This window comes from Pseudorasbora parva, chromosome 18 (genome assembly GCF_024679245.1).
Source record: "Pseudorasbora parva isolate DD20220531a chromosome 18, ASM2467924v1, whole genome shotgun sequence".
NCBI classification, from domain to species: domain Eukaryota; kingdom Metazoa; phylum Chordata; class Actinopteri; order Cypriniformes; family Gobionidae; genus Pseudorasbora; species Pseudorasbora parva.
The window spans coordinates 841,719-865,369 of NC_090189.1; the positions used below are offsets into that span (position 1 = coordinate 841,719).

A 23,651-nucleotide genomic window follows, 5' to 3' on the forward strand; every position below is an offset into this window, starting at 1 on the left:
GGACTTTCCTACTCTGAAATTCCTATGTGTTTCTTAGTCAGAAATTCCTAGTTGGAGTTTCCTAGTCGGAAATTCCTAGTTGGAGTTTCCTACTCTGAAATTCCTAGTTGGACTTTCCTACTCTGAAATTCATATTTGGACTTTCCTACTCTGAAATTCCTGTGTGTTTCTTAGCCTGAAATTCCTAGTTTGGAAATTCCTAGTTGGAGTTTTCTAGTTGGAGTTTCCTAGTCTGAAATTCCTAGTTGGAGTTTCCTTGTCGGAAATTCCTATTATGTTTCTTATCCAGAAATTCCTAGTTGGAGTTTCTTATTCGGAAATTCCTAGTTGGAAATTCCTAGTTGGAGTTTCCTACTCTGAAATTCTTATTATGTGTTTCTTAGCCAGAAATTCCTAGTCGGAAATTCCTAGTCGGAAATTCCTAGTTGGAGTTTCTTAGTCGGAAATTCCTAGTTGGAAATTCCTAGTTGGAGTTTCCTACTCGGAAATTCCTATGTGTTTCTTAGCCAGAAATTCCTAGTCGGAAATTCCTAGTCGGAAATTCCTAGTTGGAGTTTCTTAGTCGGAAATTCCTAGTTGGATATTCCTAGTTGGAGTTTCCTTGTCTAAAATTGAACCTGAGCAGTCTCTCAAGTCGTATTTTCTACTGGGAAACTGAGAGTTTTGATCCTTGAGTTTCCCAGTTGGATGTGCCATAAACTGTAAACATGTTGGAGAGGAGAACTATTGCTGCTTTGCTTTCTGGCTGTCTTCTGTCGGTAATGTCCTACTTCCCACTTCCTAAGTCATGAATACGAGATCGTTCAGTTTGGTGTTTTTGTGCCATCTGAGTGTTCTCTCTGAGTTTTCTCGTAGTAAATACGACTTGAGCCTTCACATCCAGTTTCCAAATAGGAGTTGCGAACAGGGAATTTCAGACTAGGAAAATCCAACTAGGAATTTCTGACTTGACAACTCCAACTAGGAATTAGCAACTAAAAACCTAGTATTTCTGATAGCCTGTGAATGCAGCATTAATTTATATAAGATAAGTAGTAAAATGAGTAAATATGACTGATTTACTTATTCATGTCCAGTTTCCAACTAGGAGACATCAACTAGTAATTTCCGACTAGAAAACGTGTTTTTGCGATAATTCCAATAGTGTCCGATTGTTTCTGATTTTATACTAATTTCAGAGGCCAAATTATTTTACAAAACTGTTTTTTAATCAAATAAATGATTATTTCAGCACATTTGCTTTACAGTGAAGGTCTATAACCTTTTTGAAGTGTTTCGTTTCTGCAACCTTGAGTTCTGTATTCCAAAGCATTCATGAACTACAACTAATAAAGTTCATATCTATGATCAGATTTAACCGGCCTGAACTATCATTAGGTTATGCTATAGGTTCATATTCCAGCCCCAGCTGCGTATGCCTTTATAAATACCGTCACATTTATTTCTGTAGTGCTTTATACAAACAGGAACATGTTGATTTTTAACTCAACTAATGAAGCCAAAGACGACAGTGACAAGAAATCAACTGATGAAGACACTCCAGGAATCGACAGACACAGGTGTGCATTAAACTCAAGCTTTATTTAGTTCCAGGTAACATTTTGGTTCTTTTACATGAGACATCAGTTTACATGTTGAGCCTCAGTTAACTAGTTTAGCGGGACAGGTTTAGTCAGGTTTGAGTCCTCAGGCTACAGCGGTGTGTGTCTCTACAGTGCGGGACACAGATGCGCTTCTCTCTTCTGTCACTGTGGGGAAATCAAGACACTTCACATTAACACACACACACACACGCATACAGAGCTGGACAGTGAAGCTCATTTACTCGAGTCCTGTACTGAAGTTCACTGTTTGAGTCTCTGTGCTTTACTGGAGTATTATTTTTTCTGTAATCTTCTGACTTTAACTTCACTCCATCTGAAAGACAAATATCGTCCTCTTTACTCCACTACATTTCTATCAAGGTCCTCGAAGTGGAAAGTCGTTTCTGTCGCAGCTTTGAAAGTCAGTGGATGATTTTTTTCTTCTTTAAAAGGTGTTTGGGTTTTTGCAGAAAGCCTTTCAGGAATCACTCTTGTAGAGTCTCGTGAAGTTCAATGATTTCACAGCATTTATTAAACACTGATTTATAGTTTAGAGCAAAATGGAAGAAGACGGATGTCCAAATGCTCATTTAGTGGAGTATTCACATAAACAAAGTTGATTCTGTCTTCAGTGAAGGTGAACAGTGTGAGAATATCAGATGTGTATCAGTGTATTGGATCCGTGCATTCGGCCTTAAAGTGACAGCAGCTTTGTAACTTTTCTACAAGTATTTAAATGAGTTTAAGTTAGTCGTCTGCTAGTGTGTCAGATGGAGCGTCACTGACTGGCTTAAACCATGATGGCATAATGTGCATTTATACAACTATAATACAATAATGCGGCGACTTAAAGAAGGACATTTACTTTTGGTACTTAAGTACTTTTGAGAACAAATACTTCTGTACTTTTACTCCAGTAATAGAGTTGTGTAGTTTGTCCAGCTCTGAACACACAAATGGAGTTTGCAAGAATTCTCTAAGACTTGTGGATGTGGTATCAGAATTATCATATGTCAGTTTCCTAGTTGGAAATTACTAGTTGGTGTTTTCTAGTTGGAAATTGGATATGAATTCCCTCTTGTCGGAAAGGATTGGAATCATAGATGATACAATGTTTATTCTTACATGTTATCTCTTGGGGGAATCTGATTAAAGCCAAAGTGTATTGTTGATATTTAATTTTAAGTTACATGTAGCATCCCATTCGTTGACAATTAATACGTTGTAGTAAATACGACTTGACAAGGGCATTCATGTCTAGTTTCCTAACTAGGAAATTCCAACTAGGAAATCTGTATTTACAGTAATTCTGATAGCACATGAAGTTTGATTTGGTGTGAGTTTGATTTGTTCAGAACAATCTGAAGGTTAGTGTTTGATGGCTGACGGATTGCTAGGAGAATCACGAAAAATGAAATCAATGTTCAAAAATCTGAGCAAAATATCAAAACCTTCTTAAATCAAGATGCATTTACTTGAGAAGGAAAATGACTTATGATTTAAGAATTACTTATACATTTATTTAAAAATACTTAAACTTCATTCAAATTTGATCTCCTTCGACTGGATGGAAGTCTGTGTCCTCCAAATACTATTTCTGTGAAATCTAATTCTGAAAGACTTTTGTGTCATTTACAGCTAATGGACAAACTTCAGTGCATTAATACGTTAACAGGAGCATCTAAAGCACCACACTGCAAAAAAATACTTTTATTATTTAGTATTTGTGTCTTGTTTCCAGTCTAAACATCTACAAATTCTTAAATCAAGATGCATTTACTAGATCAGTAAAACGACATGAGATATTTGTCCTTGTTTTGTTGAAAATAAAATCTAAATGAAGAGAGTTTTTGCTTAAAACAGACAAAATGATCTGCCAATGGGGTGAGAAAAATAATCTGATTTCTGTTTGGGACGGAGACAAGAAACAAGATTTCAATCAGAAATCAGATTATTTTTCTCACCCCATTGGCAGATCATTTTGTCTGTTTTAAGCAAAAACTCTCTTCATTATGAAGAGAAAATGTCATTTTACTTACAGTACAGGCCAAAAGTTTGGACACATTACTATTTGTAATTTAAATTAGTTTCTTCTGCTCATCACGTCTGCATTTATTTGATCAAAAATACAGAAAAAATGTAATATTGTGATCTATTATTACAATATAAAATAATTGTTTTTCAGTGTATTCTCCTCTAAATGCTGATGTATTTGTGTGGTCAGAGCTGAATGTTCAGGATGGTTCCTCCAGTCTTCAGTGATCATGATCCTTCAGAAATCATTCTCAGATGAGGATTCATTACGAGTGTTGGACACAGTTCTGATCACTAATATATCGGAGGAATAAAAGGCTCAAAAGAACTGCATTTATTCAAAATAAAAATAAAAAAACTTTTCAACACATCCTTGCTGAATAAAATTATTGATTTATTTCAGAAAAAGAAGGAAACAAAATGGCTGACCCCAAATGACTGACTGTAGTGTAGATTGTTGTTACAAAAGATTTCTATTTTAAATCATTTGCTTCTTTTTTTTCCTTTTTATTCATTAAAGTATTATAAAAAAGTATCTCAGGTTATGAGCATATATTAGTGATCAGACCTGTGTCCAACACTCGTAATGAATCCTCATCTGAGAATGATTTCTGAAGGATCATGATCACTGAAGACTGGAGGAACCATCCTGAACATTCAGCTCTGAGCACACAAATACATCAGCATTTAGAGGAGAATACACTGAAAAACTAATATTTTATATTGTAATAATAGATCACAATATTACATTTTTTCTTCTGTATTTTTGATCAAGGCTTGATGAGCTGAAGAGACCTACAAATAGTAATGTGTCCAAACTTTTGGCCTGTACGGTGTTTAGTAAATGCGTCTTGATTTAAGAATTTTTAGATATTTAGACAAAACAAAATGAGTAAGAATGATTTTTTGCAGTGTTACTCACCCGCCACTTCGGCGATGGCGATCCCGAGCCGCTTCTCCTCTCCTTCCAGAAGCTTCCTGTAGGTGGCGATCTCCGCGTCCAGCTTCAGCTTGATATGAAGCAGCTCCTGATAATCAGCCATGTATTTGCCCATCTCCATCTTGGTCTCACACAGCTGGCTCTCCAGCTGAGCGATGATGTCCTCCAGCCCGCCGGCCTTGTCCAGATGTGCGGCCTCCATGTCCTCCAGCTGCTGCTCCAGAGCCGCGTTTCGGGCCCTCAGGCCGTCGATTTGGTTCTGGAGATCCGTCACCTGATTGTGGAAGCTGCTAATCTCATCCTTCATGGTCTTCATCTGGTCCTCGTGTTTGCTAGCCTGCACCTTTAGAGTGTCGAATTTGCCTTTGTACCATTTCTCCGCCTCTTGGACGTTTCGGGCAGCCACGGCCTCGATCTCGGCGCGCATGTTCCGCAGATAGGCGGCCAGGTCGGGTCTGTCGGAGTCCAGCTCCACCGTCACTTTAGACTCCTCGATCTGCTTCAGGAGATCCGCTACTTCCTCATCATGGAGCTTCTTTAGGAACTCGATTTCGGCCACCAGTTGCTCGATGCGTTTCTCCAGGTCGGCTTTCTGTAGCGTGGCGTTGTCCACGTCTTGGCGAAACTCGCGGAGAATCATTTCAGCCTCCTCTGTGGAGTCATGAGTGAGGGCATTATATAAATGAACAATTCATGTTTTAATCATGCAATGCAGGCTGTGTGAGCTCAAACTGGGTCTCCTTTTTTTAATTTTAATTTGACTATTTAAAATATAGAATACACTGCAAAAAAGTATTAGTATTTTTGTCTTGTTTCTATTCCAAACATCTAAACATTCTTAAAACAAGAAGTATTTACTACTTGAGATTATTGAAATAAAAAGTTTGAGTTGATACAATGAAGGAAATTTGTTTAATAAACAGAAACTCAAAATATTATTAAAAAATGTGATAAATCATGAAAATAACACAATTTGGCTGCGCCATCACAAATAAAACACACAATTACCCAATATGCTTACACAATCTGTTAATAATATTTTAATAAAGGTTGTCGAATCTCAAAAAAATTTCATTGTATTAACTCTGAATTTTAAGGCAACCAGGAAACTTTTTTAAAATAATTTTTTACAGTATAGACAAGCAAAAGTAATTGTCTTGTTTTGGAGAAAATAACTCAATATGAAGAGAGTTTTTGCTTAAAAGAAGATTAATAATCTGCCAATGGGGTGAGAAAAATAATCTTAATTCAAACAGAAAACAAGATTATTTTTCTCACCCCATTGGCAGATTATTTATCTTATTTTAAGCAAAAACTCTCTTCATTTTGAGTTATTTTCTCCAAAACAAGACAATAATTTGTACTTTTCTAGTAAATGTTTCTTAATGTAAGAATTTGAGTAGAAACAAGACAAAAATACTAAGAAAATAGTTTTTTTACAGTGTATTTTCCATATTTTAATCATCAATCGAAATTACCAGTGTGAGTTTCTTAGTTGGAGTTAAAAATGATGAACCTCTTCCTGATCAAAATTATATACCTTCTGGGTATAAAGAGTTCATGTCAAATTTCTGACCAGGAAACCATGACTGAGTTTAATTTGTTCGGAACGATCTGAAAGTCTTAGAAAACAACACTATCTTAAGTCATTTGTGTATTATTTGTACTGGAAAGCGTGGTCCTCACCTTTGATAGCCAGCTCTTCCTCCAGCTTCAGCCTCCAGACCTCCACCTCCTCCTCGATGTAGCCTCTCTCTATATCAGCCGCGCCCTTCTCTGCAGTCAGAGCCTCGATTAGGTCCCTCATCTCCTTAAACTTCAGCTCGTATTCGTCCCCGAGGCCGGTGGGCCCTCCCTTAAAGCGGCCCTGAAGGGCCTCCAGCTCGGCCCTCAGCGAGCCGTTCCTCTGCTCCAGAGCCTGGACCTTCTCGATGTATCCGGCGAAGCGCACATTCAGCTCCTGCATCTCCTCCTTCTCATTGGCATGGTTTTGGTGGATCTCGGTGGCCACTTCCACCGCCTGGCCCTGGAAGCCGGCCCGTCCGCGGCTGAACGAGGAGCCTCGGCATCGGGAAGGCGAAGGGCTCTGCACCCTCATCCGGCTGGAGCCGCTGACGCTCAGACTCTTCTGCGAATACGACGTTCCTCTCATGTCTAATCTCGTGTTTTCCAGATGTCTCCTGGTGCCTGATTCTCGGTTGAGCTCGGCGGCGTTTATATAGAGCTGCCAAGAATCTCACACGGGCTCTTGAAAATCTTTCAGGGCTTTGACATGTTTTAAATGCGGATCATGACAGTCTTACCCGACTTCGGAGGCTGGAGTTCCTCATCACACTGCAAAAAATGCTCTTCTTACTCAGTATTTTTGTCTTGTTTCTAGTCCTAACATCTAAACATTCTTAAAACAAGAAGTATTTACTTGACAAGCAAAAGTAATTGTCTTGTTTTGGGGAAAAATAACTCAAAATGAAGAGAGTTTTTGCTTAAAATAAGATAAATAATCTGCCAATGGGGTGAGAAAAATAATCTTAATTCAAACAGAAAACAAGATTATTTTTCTCACCCCATTGGCAGATTATTTATCTTATTTTAAGCAAAAACTCTCTTCATTTTGAGTTATTTTTCCCCAAAACAAGACAAGTATTTGTACTTGTCTAGTAAATGTTTCAAAATTTTCAGATGTTTGGACTAGAAACAAGACAAAAATACTGAGTAAGAAAAGCATTTTTTGCAGTGTATCTCACGTATGATTGTCATTTTGGAGGCCGAGTGGCTTTCGCACTCCCGTGCCACATAACCAGCGTGTGTGTGAGCCGCACTATTATTATTATTTTTTCGTCACTGTAATTTCAGCGTGGCGTGGCTCATTGTTTCCATATAACCTCATACAGATGAATTTATAATAATCTTTAGCACTACGTTCTGCTTGTTTCTTTCCATTTGTTTGTCAGATGTTTCTTAATGTGTGCTACAAAAAATGTAACTTTGTCTTGACAAATGACAAAACATGCTCTTCATACTCAGTCATTGTGTCTTGCTTCCAGTCTAAATATCTAAATATTCTTAAATCAAGATGCATTTACTAGATCAGTAAAACGACATGAGATATTTTTGCTTGTTTTCTGGGGAAAATATCTAAATGAAGAGAGTATTTGCTTAAAACAGGCAAAGTGATCTGCCAATGGGGGGAGAAAAATAATCTTATTTCTGATTGAAATCTTGTTTCTTGTTTCCGAACAGAAATCAGATTATTTTTCTCACCCCACTGGCTTGTTTTAAGCAAAAACTCTCTTCATTTAGATATTATTTTCAACAAAACAAGAAGAAATATCTTATGTCATTTTACTGATCTAGTAAATGCATCTTGATTTAAGAATATGTAGATGTTTAGGCTGGAAACGAGACACAATGGCTGAGTAAGAAGAGCATGTTTTGCAGTGTAGATGTTTGTACTGCAAAGCAAGACCTACACTGAGGAACATCATAATTTCTTGCAGTTTTGAATCAAATGTTATATTTAGAAGTGCTGTGAATTTGGGTTTGTAAGATTGTAGTTGTAGAATTCTTGTCTTATGTCTTGAGTCGGTCGCAAGTCTTAACAATTAAAAGTCACAGAAATCATTTGTTTGATAGTTAAGTTTCACTTGCTTGATTTGGCAATTACACAAAAAACATGATTTTAAAAAAGATCATTAGAGTATGACATTTACGAGATACGAGATATTTACAAAAAACACTCTTTTCTAAATCAAAACATCATGTTTAAATCAATGTGTTTCCCGTGTATGACAGATTTAAGATTGTGTGTGTGTGTGTGTGAGTGCGCGTGCGTGTGTGCGCGTGCGTGTGCGCGTGTGTGCGTGATGGATTGACTCTTGGGAATATCATGACATTCTCAGCTCTTCACATCACTGACACTGACTGATGCTGTTAATATAGATATGATCTGCGTCCTAAGCGATATATAGCTCGCAGTTTTCCACATTCATCATCCCGTGCCCCCTCTGCGTTTAGACTGTTCTCTATGGGGTTCACTTTAATGAGGCAGTGAGTTTATCTGGAGTTAGGACAGAAGTTTAACTGCAGATGATTCTGTCTGGACTGGATTCTCAGATCGGTTTGTTTATCTGGCATTCCTCAGGGCTCCGTTTTGGGCCCTTTACTCTTTTACTCATTTACATGTTTCCCTCTGCTCAACTCTTACGATAACAACGTCTTCATTCTCCTTTTTATGCCGATGCCTTTCAAATGCATGCCTCAACATTTTCTTTGTCTTAATAGGGACCAGATTGAGGTGATGCCCATGAGCTAACGCCTTTGGCTTTGTCGAGCTGTTTTCATGTTTTCAGAAAAATAATACAGGGAGATGAACTGATAACAGGTTAGAGGAAATTATTACAGGGTGGATGAAATAACTGGGTGGATAAAATGATAATAGGGGGAACGAAATAACATGGATAATAAAAATGAATTTTTTTTATGAATGAAAACATCTCTATTGCACTAGGCACACTCAACCGAACACGTTCATCTAACTTTCAGGTCACCTGAGCGCTTAATTTTCAGAGAAAAGGCAGTGTCCATGGGCCGGTAATTTGGGGGCCACTACATAAATAGGAACTTTTATGTCTTTGTGTTTTGGGCTCCCATTCAGCTCTGGAAAGCTCTAGGACCACCAGACCTGCGCGCCTGTCTACGCCTCAGCGCCCTCTATCAGAATCCAGAGTTTGGAGAAGATCAGAGAAAATAAAGTTGATCTGATCTTCTCCAATCTATAGATTCTGATAGAGGGCGCTGAGACGTAGACATGAGCGTGAGTCTGGTGGCCCTAGAGCCTTCCAGAGCTGAACGGGAGCCCAAAACACAGACATACAACTTCTCATTTATTTAGAGCCGCCAGATAACTGGTCCGAAGACACAGTGTTTATAAAAGATATTTCACATTTAATATCAATTTACATATGAAATGGATGAAACTGATAACAGGGTGGATGAACTGAGAACAGGGTGGATGAACTGATAACAGGGTGGATGAACTGATAACAGGGTGGATGAACTGAGAACAGGGTGGATGAACTGATAACAGGGTGGATGAACTGATAACACGGTGGATAAACTGATAACAGGGTGGATGAAATTAATACAGGGTGGATGAAATGATAACAAGGTGGATGAACTGAGAACAGGGTGGATGAAATGATAACAAGGTGGATGAACTGATAACTGGGTGGATGAACTGATAACAGGGTGGATGAAATGAAAATAGGGGGAATGAAATAACATGGATAATAAAAATGATTTTTTTTTATGAATGAAAACATCTCTATTGCACTAGGTACACTCAACCGAACACATTCATCTAACTTTCAAGTCACCTGAGCGCTCAATTTGCATAGAAAATGCAGTGTCCATGGGCCGGTAATTTGGGGGCCACTACATAAATAGGAACTTTTACATCTTTGTGTTTGGGGCTCCAATTCAGCTCTGGAAGGCTCTAGGACCACCAGACCTGCGCTCCTGTCTACGCCTCAGCGCCCTCTATCAGAATCCAGAGTTTGGAGAAGATCAGAGAAACTCATAAATTTTCCCCCAAAAACCACAAAGGGGGTACCACTTATAGATTTTTTGGGTCGGAAAATAAAGTTGATCTGATCTTTTCCAAACTATGGATTCTGATAGAGGGCGCTGAGACGTAGACATGAGCGTGAGTCTGGTGGCCCTAGAGCCTTCCAGAGCTGAACGGGAGCCCAAAACACAGACATACAACTTCTCATTTATTTAGAGCCGCCAGATAACTGGTCCGAAGACACAGTGTTTATAAAAGATATTTCACATTTAATATCAATTTACATATGAAATGGATGAAACTGATAACAGGGTGGATGAACTGAGAACAGGGTGGATGAACTGATAACAGGGTGGATGAAATTAATACAGGGAGATAAACTGATAACAGGGTGGATGAACTGATAATAGGGTGGATGAAATAATAACAGGGTGGATGAAATAATAACAGGGTGGATGAACTGATAACAGGGTGGATGAAATGATAACAGGTTGGATGAACTGATAACAGAATGGATGAAATGATAACAGGGTGGATGAACTGATAACAGAGTGGATGAACTGATAACAGGGTGGATGAACTGATAACAGAGTGGATGAACTGATAACAGGGTGGATGAACTGATAACAGGGTGGAAGAAATGATAACAGGGTTGATGATCTGGTAATAGGGTGGATGAACTGATAACACGGTGGATAAAATGATAACAAGTGGTGGATGAAATGATAACGGTGGATGAAATTAATACAGGGTGGATGAAATGATAACAAGGTGGATGAACTGATAACTGGGTGGATGAACTGATAACAGGGTGGATGAAATGATAATAGGGGGAATGAAATAACATGGATAATAAAAATGAAATTTTTTATGAATGAAAACATCTCTATTGCACTAGGCACACTCAACCGAACACGTTCATCTAACTTTCAAGTCACCTGAGCGCTTAATTTGCATAGAAAAGGCAGTGTCCATGGGCCGGTAATTTGGGGGCCACTACATAAATAGGAACTTTTACGTCTTTGTGTTTTGGGCTCCCATTCAGCTCTGGAAGGCTCTAGGACCACCAGACCTGCGCTCCTGTCTACGCCTCAGCGCCATCTATCAGAATCCAGAGTTTGGAGAAGATCAGAGAAACTCGAAAATTTTCCCCAAAAAAACACAAAGGGGTACCACTTATAGATTTTTTGGGTCGGAAAATAAAGTTGATCTGATCTTTTCCAAACTATGGATTCTGATAGAGGGCGCTGAGACGTAGACATGAGCGTGAGTCTGGCGGCCCTAGAGCCTTCCAGAGCTGAACGGGAGCCCAAAACACAGACATACAACTTCTCATTTATTTAGAGCCGCCAGATAACTGGTCCGACGACACAGTGTTTATAAAAGATATTTCACATTTAATATCAATTTACATATGAAACTGATAACAGGGTGGATGAACTGAGAACAGGGTGGACGAACTGATAACAGGGTGGATGAAATGAATACAGGGAGATAAACTGAAATAAGGGTGGATGAAATAATAGGGTGGATGAACTGATAACAGGGTGGATGAAATAATAACAGGGTGGATGAAATAATAACAGGGTGGATGAAATAATAGGGTGGATGAACTGATAACAGGGTGGATGAAATAATAACAGGGTGGATGAACTGATAACAGGGTGGTTGAACTGATAAAAGAGTGGATGAAATGATAATTGGGTGGATGAACTGATAACAGAGTGGATGAAATGAAAATAGGGGGAGTGAAATAACATGGATAATAAAAATGAAAAATTTTTATGAATGAAAACATCTCTATTGCACTAGGCACACTCAACCGAACACATTCATCTAACTTTCAAGTCACCTGAGCGCTCAATTTGCATAGAAAAGGCAGTGTCCATGGGCCGGTAATTTGGGGGCCACTACATAAATAGGAACTTTTACGTCTTTGTGTTTTGGGCTCCCATTCAGCTCTGGAAGGCTCTAGGACCACCAGACCTGCGCTCCTGTCTACGCCTCAGCGCCCTCTATCAGAATCCAGAGTTTGGAGAAGATCAGAGAAACTCGAAAATTTTCCCCCAAAAAACACAAAGGGGTACCACTTATAGATTTTTTGGGTCGGAAAATAAAGTTGATCTGATCTTTTCCAAACTATGGATTCTGATAGAGGGCGCTGAGACGTAGATATGAGCGTGAGTCTGACGGCCCTAGAGCCTTCCAGAGCTGAACGGGAGCCCAAAACACAGACATACAACTTCTCATTTATTTAGAGCCGCCAGATAACTGGTCCGACGACACAGTGTTTATAAAAGATATTTCACATTTAATATCAATTTACATATGAAATGGATGAAACTGATAACAGGGTGGATGAACTGATAACAGGGTGGATGAACTGATAACAGGGTGGGTGAAATTAATACAGGGAGATAAACTGATAACAGGGTGGATGAACTGATAATAGGGTGGATGAAATAATAACAGGGTGGATGAAATAATAACAGGGTGGATGAACTGATAACAGGGTGGATGAAATGATAACAGGGTGGATGAACTGATAACAGAGTGGATGAACTGATAACAGGGTGGATGAACTGATAACAGAGTGGATGAACTGATAACAGGGTGGATGAAATTAATACAGAGTGGATGAAATGATAACAGGGTGGATGAACTGATAACAGGGTTGATGATCTGGTAATAGGGTGGATGAACTGATAACACGGTGGATAAAATGATAACAAGTGGTGGATGAAATGATAACGGTGAGTGAAATTAATACAGGGTGGATGAAATGATAACAAGGTGGATGAACTGAGAACAGGGTGGATGAAATGATAACAAGGTGGATGAACTGATAACTGGGTGAATTAACTGATAACTGAGTGGATGAAGTAATTATGGTGGATGAAATTAATACAGAGGGGTTGAAATGAGGAAAGGGTGGATGAACTGATAACGGTGGATGAACTGATAGCAGGGTGGATGAACTGATAACTGGGTGGATGAACTGATAACAGGATGGATGAAATGATAATAGGGGGAATTAAATAACATGGATAATAAAAATGAAAATTTTTATGAATGAAAACATCTCTATTGCACTAGGCACACTCAACCGAACACGTTCATCTAACTTTCAAGTCACCTGAGCGCTTAATTTGCATAGAAAAGGCAGTGTCCATGGACCGGTAATTTGGGGGCCACTACATAAATAGGAACTTTTACGTCTTTGTGTTTTGGGCTCCCATTCAGCTCTGGAAGGCTCTAGGACCACCAGACCTGCGCGCCTGTCTACGCCTCAGCGCCCTCTATCAGAATCCAGAGTTTGGAGAAGATCAGAGAAACTCAAAAATTTTCCTCCAAAAAACACTTATAGATTTTTTGGGTCGGAAAATAAAGTTGATCTGATCTTTTCCAAACTATGGATTCTGATAGAGGGCGCTGAGACGTAGACATGAGCGTGAGTCTGGCGGCCCTAGAGCCTTCCAGAGCTGAACGGGAGCCCAAAACACAGACATACAACTTCTCATTTATTTAGAGCTGCCAGATAACCGAAGACACAGTGTTTATAAAAGATATTTCACATTTACTATCAATTTACATATGAAATGGATGAAACTGATAACAGGGTGGATGAACTGAGAACAGGGTGGACGAACTGATAACAGGGTGGATGAAATGAATACAGGGAGATAAACTGAAATAAGGGTGGATGAAATAATAGGGTGGATGAACTGATAACAGGGTGGCTGAACTGATAACAGGGTGGATGAAATTAATACAGGGAGATAAACTGATAACAGGGTGGATGAACTGATAACAGGGTGGATGAAATAATAACAGGGTGGATGAAATAATAACAGGGTGGATGAACTGATAACAGGGTGGATGAACTGATAAAAGAGTGGATGAAATAATAACAGGGTGGATGAAATAACAGGGTGGATGAACTGATAACAGAGTGGATGAAATAATAACAGGGTGGATGAAATGATAACAGGGTGGATGAACTGATAAAAGAGTGGATGAAATGATAATTGGGTGGATGAACTGATAACAGAGTGGATGAAATGATAATAGGGGGAATGAAATAACATGGATAATAAAAATGAATTTTTTTTATGAATGAAAACATCTCTATTGCACTAGGCACACTCAACCGAACACGTTCATCTAACTTTCAAGTCACCTGAGCGCTTAATTTGCATAGAAAAGGCAGTCCATGGGCCGGAAATTTGGGGGCCACTACATAAATAAGAACTTTTACGTCTTTGTGTTTTGGGCTCCCATTCAGCTCTGGAAGGCTCTAGGACCACCAGACCTGCGCTCCTGTCTACGCCTCAGCGCCCTCTATCAGAATCCAGAGTTTAGAGAAGATCAGAGAAACTCGAAAATTTCCCCCAAAAAAACACAAAGGGGTACCACTTATAGATTTTTTGGGTCGGAAAATAAAGTTGATCTGATCTTCTCCAAACTATGGATTCTGATAGAGGGCACTGAGACGTAGACATGAGTGTGAGTCTGGTGGCCCTAGAGCCTTCCAGAGCTGATCGGGAGCCCAAAACACAGACATACAACTTCTCATTTATTTAGAGCCGCCAGATAACTGGTCCGACGACACAGTGTTTATAAAAGATATTTCACATTTAATATCAATTTACATATGAAATGGATGAAACTGATAACAGGGTGGATGAACTGAGAACAGGGTGGATGAACTGATAACAGGATGGCTGAACTGATAACAGGGTGGATGAAATTAATACAGGGAGATAAACTGATAACAGGGTGGATGAACTGATAACAGGGTGGATGAAATAATAACAGGGTGGATGAAATAATAACAGGGTGGATGAACTGATAACAGGGTGGATGAACTGATAAAAGAGTGGATGAAATAATAACAGGGTGGATGAAATAACAGGGTGGATGAACTGATAACAGAGTGGATGAAATAATAACAGGGTGGATGAAATGATAACAGGGTGGATGAACTGATAACAGGATGGCTGAACTGATAACAGGGTGGATGAAATTAATATAGGGAGATAAACTGATAACAGGGTGGATGATCTGATAACAGGGTGGATGAAATAATAACAGGGTGGATGAACTGATAACAGGGTGGATGAAATGATAACAGGGTGGATGAAATGATAACAGAGTGGATGAACTGATAACAGAGTGGATGAACTGATAACAGGGTGGATGAACTGATAACAGGGTGGATGAACTAATAACAGGGTGGATGAACTGATAACAGAGTGGATGAACTGATAACAGGGTGGATGAAATGATAATAGGGGGAATGAAATAACATGGATAATAAAAATGAAAAATGTTTATGAATGAAAACATCTCTATTGCACTAGGCACACTCAACCGAACACATTCATCTAACTTTCAAGTCACCTGAGCGCTTAATTTGCATAGAAAAGGCAGTATCCATGGGCCGGTAATTTGGGGGCCACTACATAAATAGGAACTTTTACGTCTTTGTGTTTTGGGCTCCCATTCAGCTCTGGAAAGCTCTAGGACCACCAGACCTGCGCTCCTGTCTACGCCTCAGCGCTCTCTATCAGAATCCAGAGTTTGGAGAAGATCAGAGAAACTCGGAAATTTCCTCCCCGAAAAACAGGATGGATGAACTGATAACAGGGTGGATGAATTGATAAAAGGGTGGATGAAATGATAACTGGGTGGATGAAATGATAACAGGATGGATGAAACTGTTTACATGGTGGATGAAACGTAACATGGTGGATTAAATAATAACAGGGTGGATGAAATAATAACATGGGGATGAAACTGACAACAGGGTGGATAAAATGATAACAGGTGGATGAAATAAAAGAGTGGATAAAATGATAATTGGGTGGATGAAATAATAACGGTGGATGAAATGACAACAGGGTGGATGAAATTAATACAGGGAGGAAGAAATGATAACAGGGTGGATGAAATAATAACATGGAGATGAAATTATTACAGGGTGGATGAAAAGATAAAATTGTCAATGAACTGATAACTGGGTGGATTAAATAATAACGGTGGAGGAAATGATAACAGGTGGATCAAATTAATACAGGGAGGATGAAATGATAAGGTGGATGAAATAACAGAGTGGATAAAAGGATAATTGGGTGGATGAACTGATAACTGGGTGGATTAAATTATAACACAGTGGATGAAATGATAACAAGTGGTGGATGAAATAATAGCAGGGTGGATGAAATGATAACAGGGTGGATGAAATGATGATAGGGTGGATGAAATAATAACAGGTGGATGAACTGATAACAGGGTGGATAAACTGATAACAGGGTGGATGAACTGATAACAGGGTGAATGAAATAATAATAGGGTGGATGAACTGATAACAGGGTGGATGAACTGATAACAGGGTGGATGAAATGATAACAGGTAGATGAACTGATAACAGGGTGGATGAACTCATAATAGGGTGGATGAACTGATAACAGGGTGAATGAACTGATAACTGGGTGGATGAGCTGATAACAGGGTGGATGAAATGATAACAGGTGGATGAACTGATAATAGGGTGGATGAACTGATAACAGGGTGGATGAACTGATAATAGGGGGAATGAAATAACATAAGTAATAAAAATGAAATGTTTTTATGAATGAAAACATCTCTATTGCACTAGGCACACTGAACCGAACACATTAATCTAACTTTCAAGTCACCTGAGCGCTTAATTTTCATAATTATTGGGGGCCACTACATAAATAGGAACTTTTACGTCTTTGTGTTTTGGGCTCCCATTCAGCTCTGGAAGGCTCTAGGACCACCAGACCTGCGCGCCTGTCTACGCCTCAGCGCCCTCTATCAGAATCCAGAGTTTGGAGAAGATCAGAGAAACTCGAAAATTTTCCCCAAAAAAACACAAAGCGGTACCACTTATAGATTTTTTGGGTCGGAAAATAAGGTTGATCTGATCTTCTCCAATCTATGGATTCTGATAGAGGGCACTGAGACGTAGACATGAGCGTGAGTCTTGTGGCCCTAGAGCCTTCCAGAGCTGAACGGGAGCCCAAAACACAGACATACAACTTCCCATTTATATAGAGCCGCCAGATAACTGGTCCGAAGACACAGTGTTTATAAAAGATATTTCACATTTAATATCAATTTTCATATGAAATGGATGAAACTGATAACAGGGTGGATGAACTGAGAACAGGGTGGATGAAATAATAACAGGGTGGATGAAATAATAACAGGGTGGATGAACTGATAACAGGGTGGATGAAATGATAACAGGGTGGATGAAATGATAACAGAGTGGATGAACTGATAACAGGGTGGATGAACTGATAACAGGGTGGATGAACTAATAACAGGGTGGATGAACTGATAACAGAGTGGATGAACTGATAACAGGGTGGATGAAATGATAATAGGGGGAATGAAATAACATGGATAATAAAAATGAAAAATGTTTATGAATGAAAACATCTCTATTGCACTAGGCACACTCAACCGAACACATTCATCTAACTTTCAAGTCACCTGAGCGCTTAATTTGCATAGAAAAGGCAGTGTCCATGGGCCGGTAATTTGGGGGCCACTACATAAATAAGAACTTTTACGTCTTTGTGTTTTGGGCTCCCATTCAGCTCTGGAAGGCTCTAGGACCACCAGACCTGCGCTCCTGTCTACGCCTCAGCGCCCTCTATCAGAATCCAGAGTTTAGAGAAGATCAGAGAAACTCGAAAATTTCCCCCCAAAAAACACAAAGGGGTACCACTTATAGATTTTTTGGGTCGGAAAATAAAGTTGATCTGATCTTCTCCAAACTATGGATTCTGATAGAGGGCGCTGAGACGTAGACATGAGCGTGAGTCTGGTGGCCCTAGAGCCTTCCAGAGCTGATCGGGAGCCCAAAACACAGACATACAACTTCTCATTTATTTAGAGCCGCCAGATAACTGGTCCGACGACACAGTGTTTATAAAAGATATTTCACATTTAATATCAATTTACATATGAAATGGATGAAACTGATAACAGGGTGGATGAACTGAGAACAGGGTGGATGAACTGATAACAGGATGGCTGAACTGATAACAGGGTGCATGAAATTAATACAGGGAGATAAACTGATAACAGGGTGGATGATCTGATAACAGGGTGGATGAAATAATAACAGGGTGGATGAAATAATAACAGGGTGGATGAACTGATAACAGGGTGGATGAAATGATAACAGGGTGGATGAAATGATAACAGAGTGGATGAACTGATAACAGGGTGGATGAACTGATAACAGGGTGGATGAACTAATAACAGGGTGGATGAACTGATAACAGAGTGGATGAACTGATAACAGGGTGGATGAAATGATAATAGGGGGAATGAAATAACATGGATAATAAAAATGAAAAATGTTTATGAATGAAAACATCTCTATTGCACTAGGCACACTCAACCGAACACATTCATCTAACTTTCAAGTCACCTGAGCGCTTAATTTGCATAGAAAAGGCAGTATCCATGGGCCGGTAATTTGGGGGCCACTACATAAATAGGAACTTTTACGTCTTTGTGTTTTGGGCTCCCATTCAGCTCTGGAAAGCTCTAGGACCACCAGACCTGCGCTCCTGTCTACGCCTCAGCGCTCTCTATCAGAATCCAGAGTTTGGAGAAGATCAGAGAAACTCGGAAATTTCCTCCCCGAAAAACAGGATGGATGAACTGATAACAGGGTGGATGAATTGATAAAAGGGTGGATGAAATGATAACTGGGTGGATGAAATGATAACAGGATGGATGAAACTGTTTACATGGTGGATGAAACATAACATGGTGGATTAAATAATAACAGGGTGGATGAAATAATAACATGGGGATGAAACTGACAACAGGGTGGATAAAATGATAACAGGTGGATGAAATAAAAGAGTGGATAAAATGATAATTGGGTGGATGAAATAATAACGGTGGATGAAATGACAACAGGGTGGATGAAATTAATACAGGGAGGAAGAAATGATAACAGGGTGGATGAAATAATAACATGGAGATGAAATTATTACAGGGTGGATGAAAAGATAAAATTGTCAATGAACTGATAACTGGGTGGATTAAATAATAACGGTGGAGGAAATGATAACAGGTGGATCAAATTAATACAGGGAGGATGAAATGATAAGGTGGATGAAATAACAGAGTGGATAAAAGGATAATTGGGTGGATGAACTGATAACTGGGTGGATTAAATTATAACACAGTGGATGAAATGATAACAAGTGGTGGATGAAATAATAGCAGGGTGGATGAAATGATAACAGGGTGGATGAAATGATGATAGGGTGGATGAAATAATAACAGGTGGATGAACTGATAACAGGGTGGATAAACTGATAACAGGGTGGATGAACTGATAACAGGGTGAATGAAATAATAATAGGGTGGATGAACTGATAACAGGGTGGATGAACTGATAACAGGGTGGATGAAATGATAACAGGTAGATGAACTGATAACAGGGTGGATGAACTCATAATAGGGTGGATGAACTGATAACAGGGTGAATGAACTGATAACTGGGTGGATGAGCTGATAACAGGGTGGATGAAATGATAACAGGTGGATGAACTGATAATAGGGTGGATGAACTGATAACAGGGTGGATGAACTGATAATAGGGGGAATGAAATAACATAAGTAATAAAAATGAAATGTTTTTATGAATGAAAACATCTCTATTGCACTAGGCACACTCAACCGAACACATTAATCTAACTTTCAAGTCACCTGAGCGCTTAATTTTCATAATTATTGGGGGCCACTACATAAATAGGAACTTTTACGTCTTTGTGTTTTGGGCTCCCATTCAGCTCTGGAAGGCTCTAGGACCACCAGACCTGCGCGCCTGTCTACGCCTCAGCGCCCTCTATCAGAATCCAGAGTTTGGAGAAGATCAGAGAAACTCGAAAATTTTCCCCAAAAAAACACAAAGCGGTACCACTTATAGATTTTTTGGGTCGGAAAATAAGGTTGATCTGATCTTCTCCAATCTATGGATTCTGATAGAGGGCACTGAGACATAGACATGAGCGTGAGTCTTGTGGCCCTAGAGCCTTCCAGAGCTGAACGGGAGCCCAAAACACAGACATACAACTTCCCATTTATATAGAGCCGCCAGATAACTGGTCCGAAGACACAGTGTTTATAAAAGATATTTCACATTTAATATCAATTTTCATATGAAATGGATGAAACTGATAACAGGGTGGATGAACTGAGAACAGGGTGGATGAACTGATAACAGGGTGGATGAAATGATAATAGGGGGAATGAAATAACATGGATAATAAAAATGAAAATTTTTATGAATGAAAACATCTCTATTGCACTAGGCACACTCAACCGAACACGTTCATCTAACTTTCAAGTCACCTGAGCGCTTAATTTGCATAGAAAAGGCAGTGTCCATGGGCCGGTAATTTGGGGGCCACTACATAAATAGGAACTTTTACGTCTTTGTGTTTTGGGCTCCCATTCAGCTCTGGAAGGCTCTAGGACCACCAGACCTGCGCGCCTGTCTACGCCTCAGCGCCCTCTATCAGAATCCAGAGTTTGGAGAAGATCAGAGAAACTCAAAAATTTTCCCCCAAAAAACACAAAGGGGTACCACTTATAGATTTTTTGGGTCGGAAAATAAAGTTGATCTAATCTTTTCCAAACTATGGATTCTGATAGAGGGCACTGAGACGTAGACATGAGCGTGAGTCTGGTGGCCCTAGAGCCTTCCAGAGCTGAACGGGAGCCCAAAACACAGACATACAACTTCTCATTTATTTAGAGCTGCCAGATAACCGAAGACACAGTGTTTATAAAAGATATTTCACATTTACTATCAATTTACATATGAAATGGATGAAACTGATAACAGGGTGGATGAACTGATAACAGGGTGGACGAACTGATAACAGGGTGGATGAAATGAATACAGGGAGATAAACTGAAATAAGGGTGGATGAAATAATAGGGTGGATGAACTGATAACAGGGTGGATGAACTGATAACAGGTTGGCTGAACTGATAACAGGGTGGATGAAATTAATACAGGGAGATAAACTGATAACAGGGTGGATGAACTGATAACAGGGTGGATGAAATAATAACAGGGTGGATGAAATAATAACTGGGTGGATGAACTGATAACAGGGTGGATGAACTGATAAAAGAGTGGATGAAATAATAACAGGGTGGATGAAATAACAGGGTGGATGAACTGATAACAGAGTGGATGAAATAATAACAGGGTGGATGAAATGATAACAGGGTGGATGAACTGATAAAAGAGTGGATGAAATGATAATTGGGTGGATGAACTGATAACAGAGTGGATAAAATGATAATAGGGGGAATGAAATAACATGGATAATAAAAATGAAAAAATTTCATAAAATGAAAACATCTCTATTGCACTAGGCACACTCAACCGAACACATTCATCTAACTTTCAAGTCACCTGAGCGCTTAATTTGCATAGAAAAGGCAGTGTCCATGGGCCGGTAATTTGGGGGCCACTACATAAATAAGAACTTTTACGTCTTTGTGTTTTGGGCTCCCATTCAGCTCTGGAAGGCTCTAGGACCACCAGACCTGCGCTCCTGTCTACGCCTCAGCGCCCTCTATCAGAATCCAGAGTTTAGAGAAGATCAGAGAAACTCGAAAATTTCCCCCCAAAAAACACAAAGGGGTACCACTTATAGATTTTTTGGGTCGGAAAATAAAGTTGATCTGATCTTCTCCAAACTATGGATTCTGATAGAGGGCGCTGAGACGTAGACATGAGCGTGAGTCTGGTGGCCCTAGAGCCTTCCAGAGCTGATCGGGAGCCCAAAACACAGACATACAACTTCTCATTTATTTAGAGCCGCCAGATAACTGGTCCGAAGACACAGTGTTTATAAAAGATATTTCACATTTAATATCAATTTTCATATGAAATGGATGAAACTGATAACAGGGTGGATGAACTGAGAACAGGGTGGATGAAATGATAATAGGGGGAATGAAATAACATGGATAATAAAAATGAAAATTTTTATGAATGAAAACATCTCTATTGCACTAGGCACACTCAACCGAACACGTTCATCTAACTTTCAAGTCACCTGAGCGCTTAATTTGCATAGAAAAGGCAGTGTCCATGGGCCGGTAATTTGGGGGCCACTACATAAATAGGAACTTTTACGTCTTTGTGTTTTGGGCTCCCATTCAGCTCTGGAAGGCTCTAGGACCACCAGACCTGCGCGCCTGTCTACGCCTCAGCGCCCTCTATCAGAATCCAGAGTTTGGAGAAGATCAGAGAAACTCAAAAATTTTCCCCCAAAAAACACAAAGGGGTACCACTTATAGATTTTTTGGGTCGGAAAATAAAGTTGATCTGATCTTTTCCAAACTATGGATTCTGATAGAGGGCACTGAGACGTAGACATGAGCGTGAGTCTGGTGGCCCTAGAGCCTTCCAGAGCTGAACGGGAGCCCAAAACACAGACATACAACTTCTCATTTATTTAGAGCTGCCAGATAACCGAAGACACAGTGTTTATAAAAGATATTTCACATTTACTATCAATTTACATATGAAATGGATGAAACTGATAACAGGGTGGATGAACTGATAACAGGGTGGACGAACTGATAACAGGGTGGATGAAATGAATACAGGGAGATAAACTGAAATAAGGGTGGATGAAATAATAGGGTGGATGAACTGATAACAGGGTGGATGAACTGATAACAGGTTGGCTGAACTGATAACAGGGTGGATGAAATTAATACAGGGAGATAAACTGATAACAGGGTGGATGAACTGATAACAGGGTGGATGAAATAATAACAGGGTGGATGAAATAATAACAGGGTGGATGAACTGATAACAGGGTGGATGAACTGATAAAAGAGTGGATGAAATAATAACAGGGTGGATGAAATAACAGGGTGGATGAACTGATAACAGAGTGGATGAAATAATAACAGGGTGGATGAAATGATAACAGGGTGGATGAACTGATAAAAGAGTGGATGAAATGATAATTGGGTGGATGAACTGATAACAGAGTGGATAAAATGATAATAGGGGGAATGAAATAACATGGATAATAAAAATGAAAATTTTTATGAATGAAAACATCTCTATTGCACTAGGCACACTCAACCGAACACATTCATCTAACTTTCAAGTCACCTGAGCGCTTAATTTGCATAGAAAAGGCAGTGTCCATGGGCCGGTAATTTGGGGGCCACTACATAAATAAGAACTTTTACGTCTTTGTGTTTTGGGCTCCCATTCAGCTCTGGAAGGCTCTAGGACCACCAGACCTGCGCTCCTGTCTACGCCTCAGCGCCCTCTATCAGAATCCAGAGTTTAGAGAAGATCAGAGAAACTCGAAAATTTCCCCCCAAAAAACACAAAGGGGTACCACTTATAGATTTTTTGGGTCGGAAAATAAAGTTGATCTGATCTTCTCCAAACTATGGATTCTGATAGAGG

At 39.6% G+C, this 23,651-nt stretch overlaps 1 protein-coding gene across 1 annotated transcript; it reads right to left on the bottom strand.

Annotated features, from left to right (window-relative positions):
- Positions 1-1,655: 1,655 nt before the first annotated feature.
- On the bottom strand, positions 1,656-6,911 carry LOC137046636 (vimentin). Its single transcript, XM_067423932.1, has 3 exons — positions 6,244-6,911; positions 4,540-5,208; positions 1,656-1,748 (listed from the first exon to the last, which is right to left on the bottom strand). The coding sequence occupies exons 1-3, from the start codon at positions 6,707-6,709 to the stop codon at positions 1,687-1,689; spliced, it is 1,197 nt and encodes a 398-aa protein (XP_067280033.1). The 5' UTR covers positions 6,710-6,911; the 3' UTR covers positions 1,656-1,686.
- Between the last annotated feature and the right edge of the window lie 16,740 nt (positions 6,912-23,651).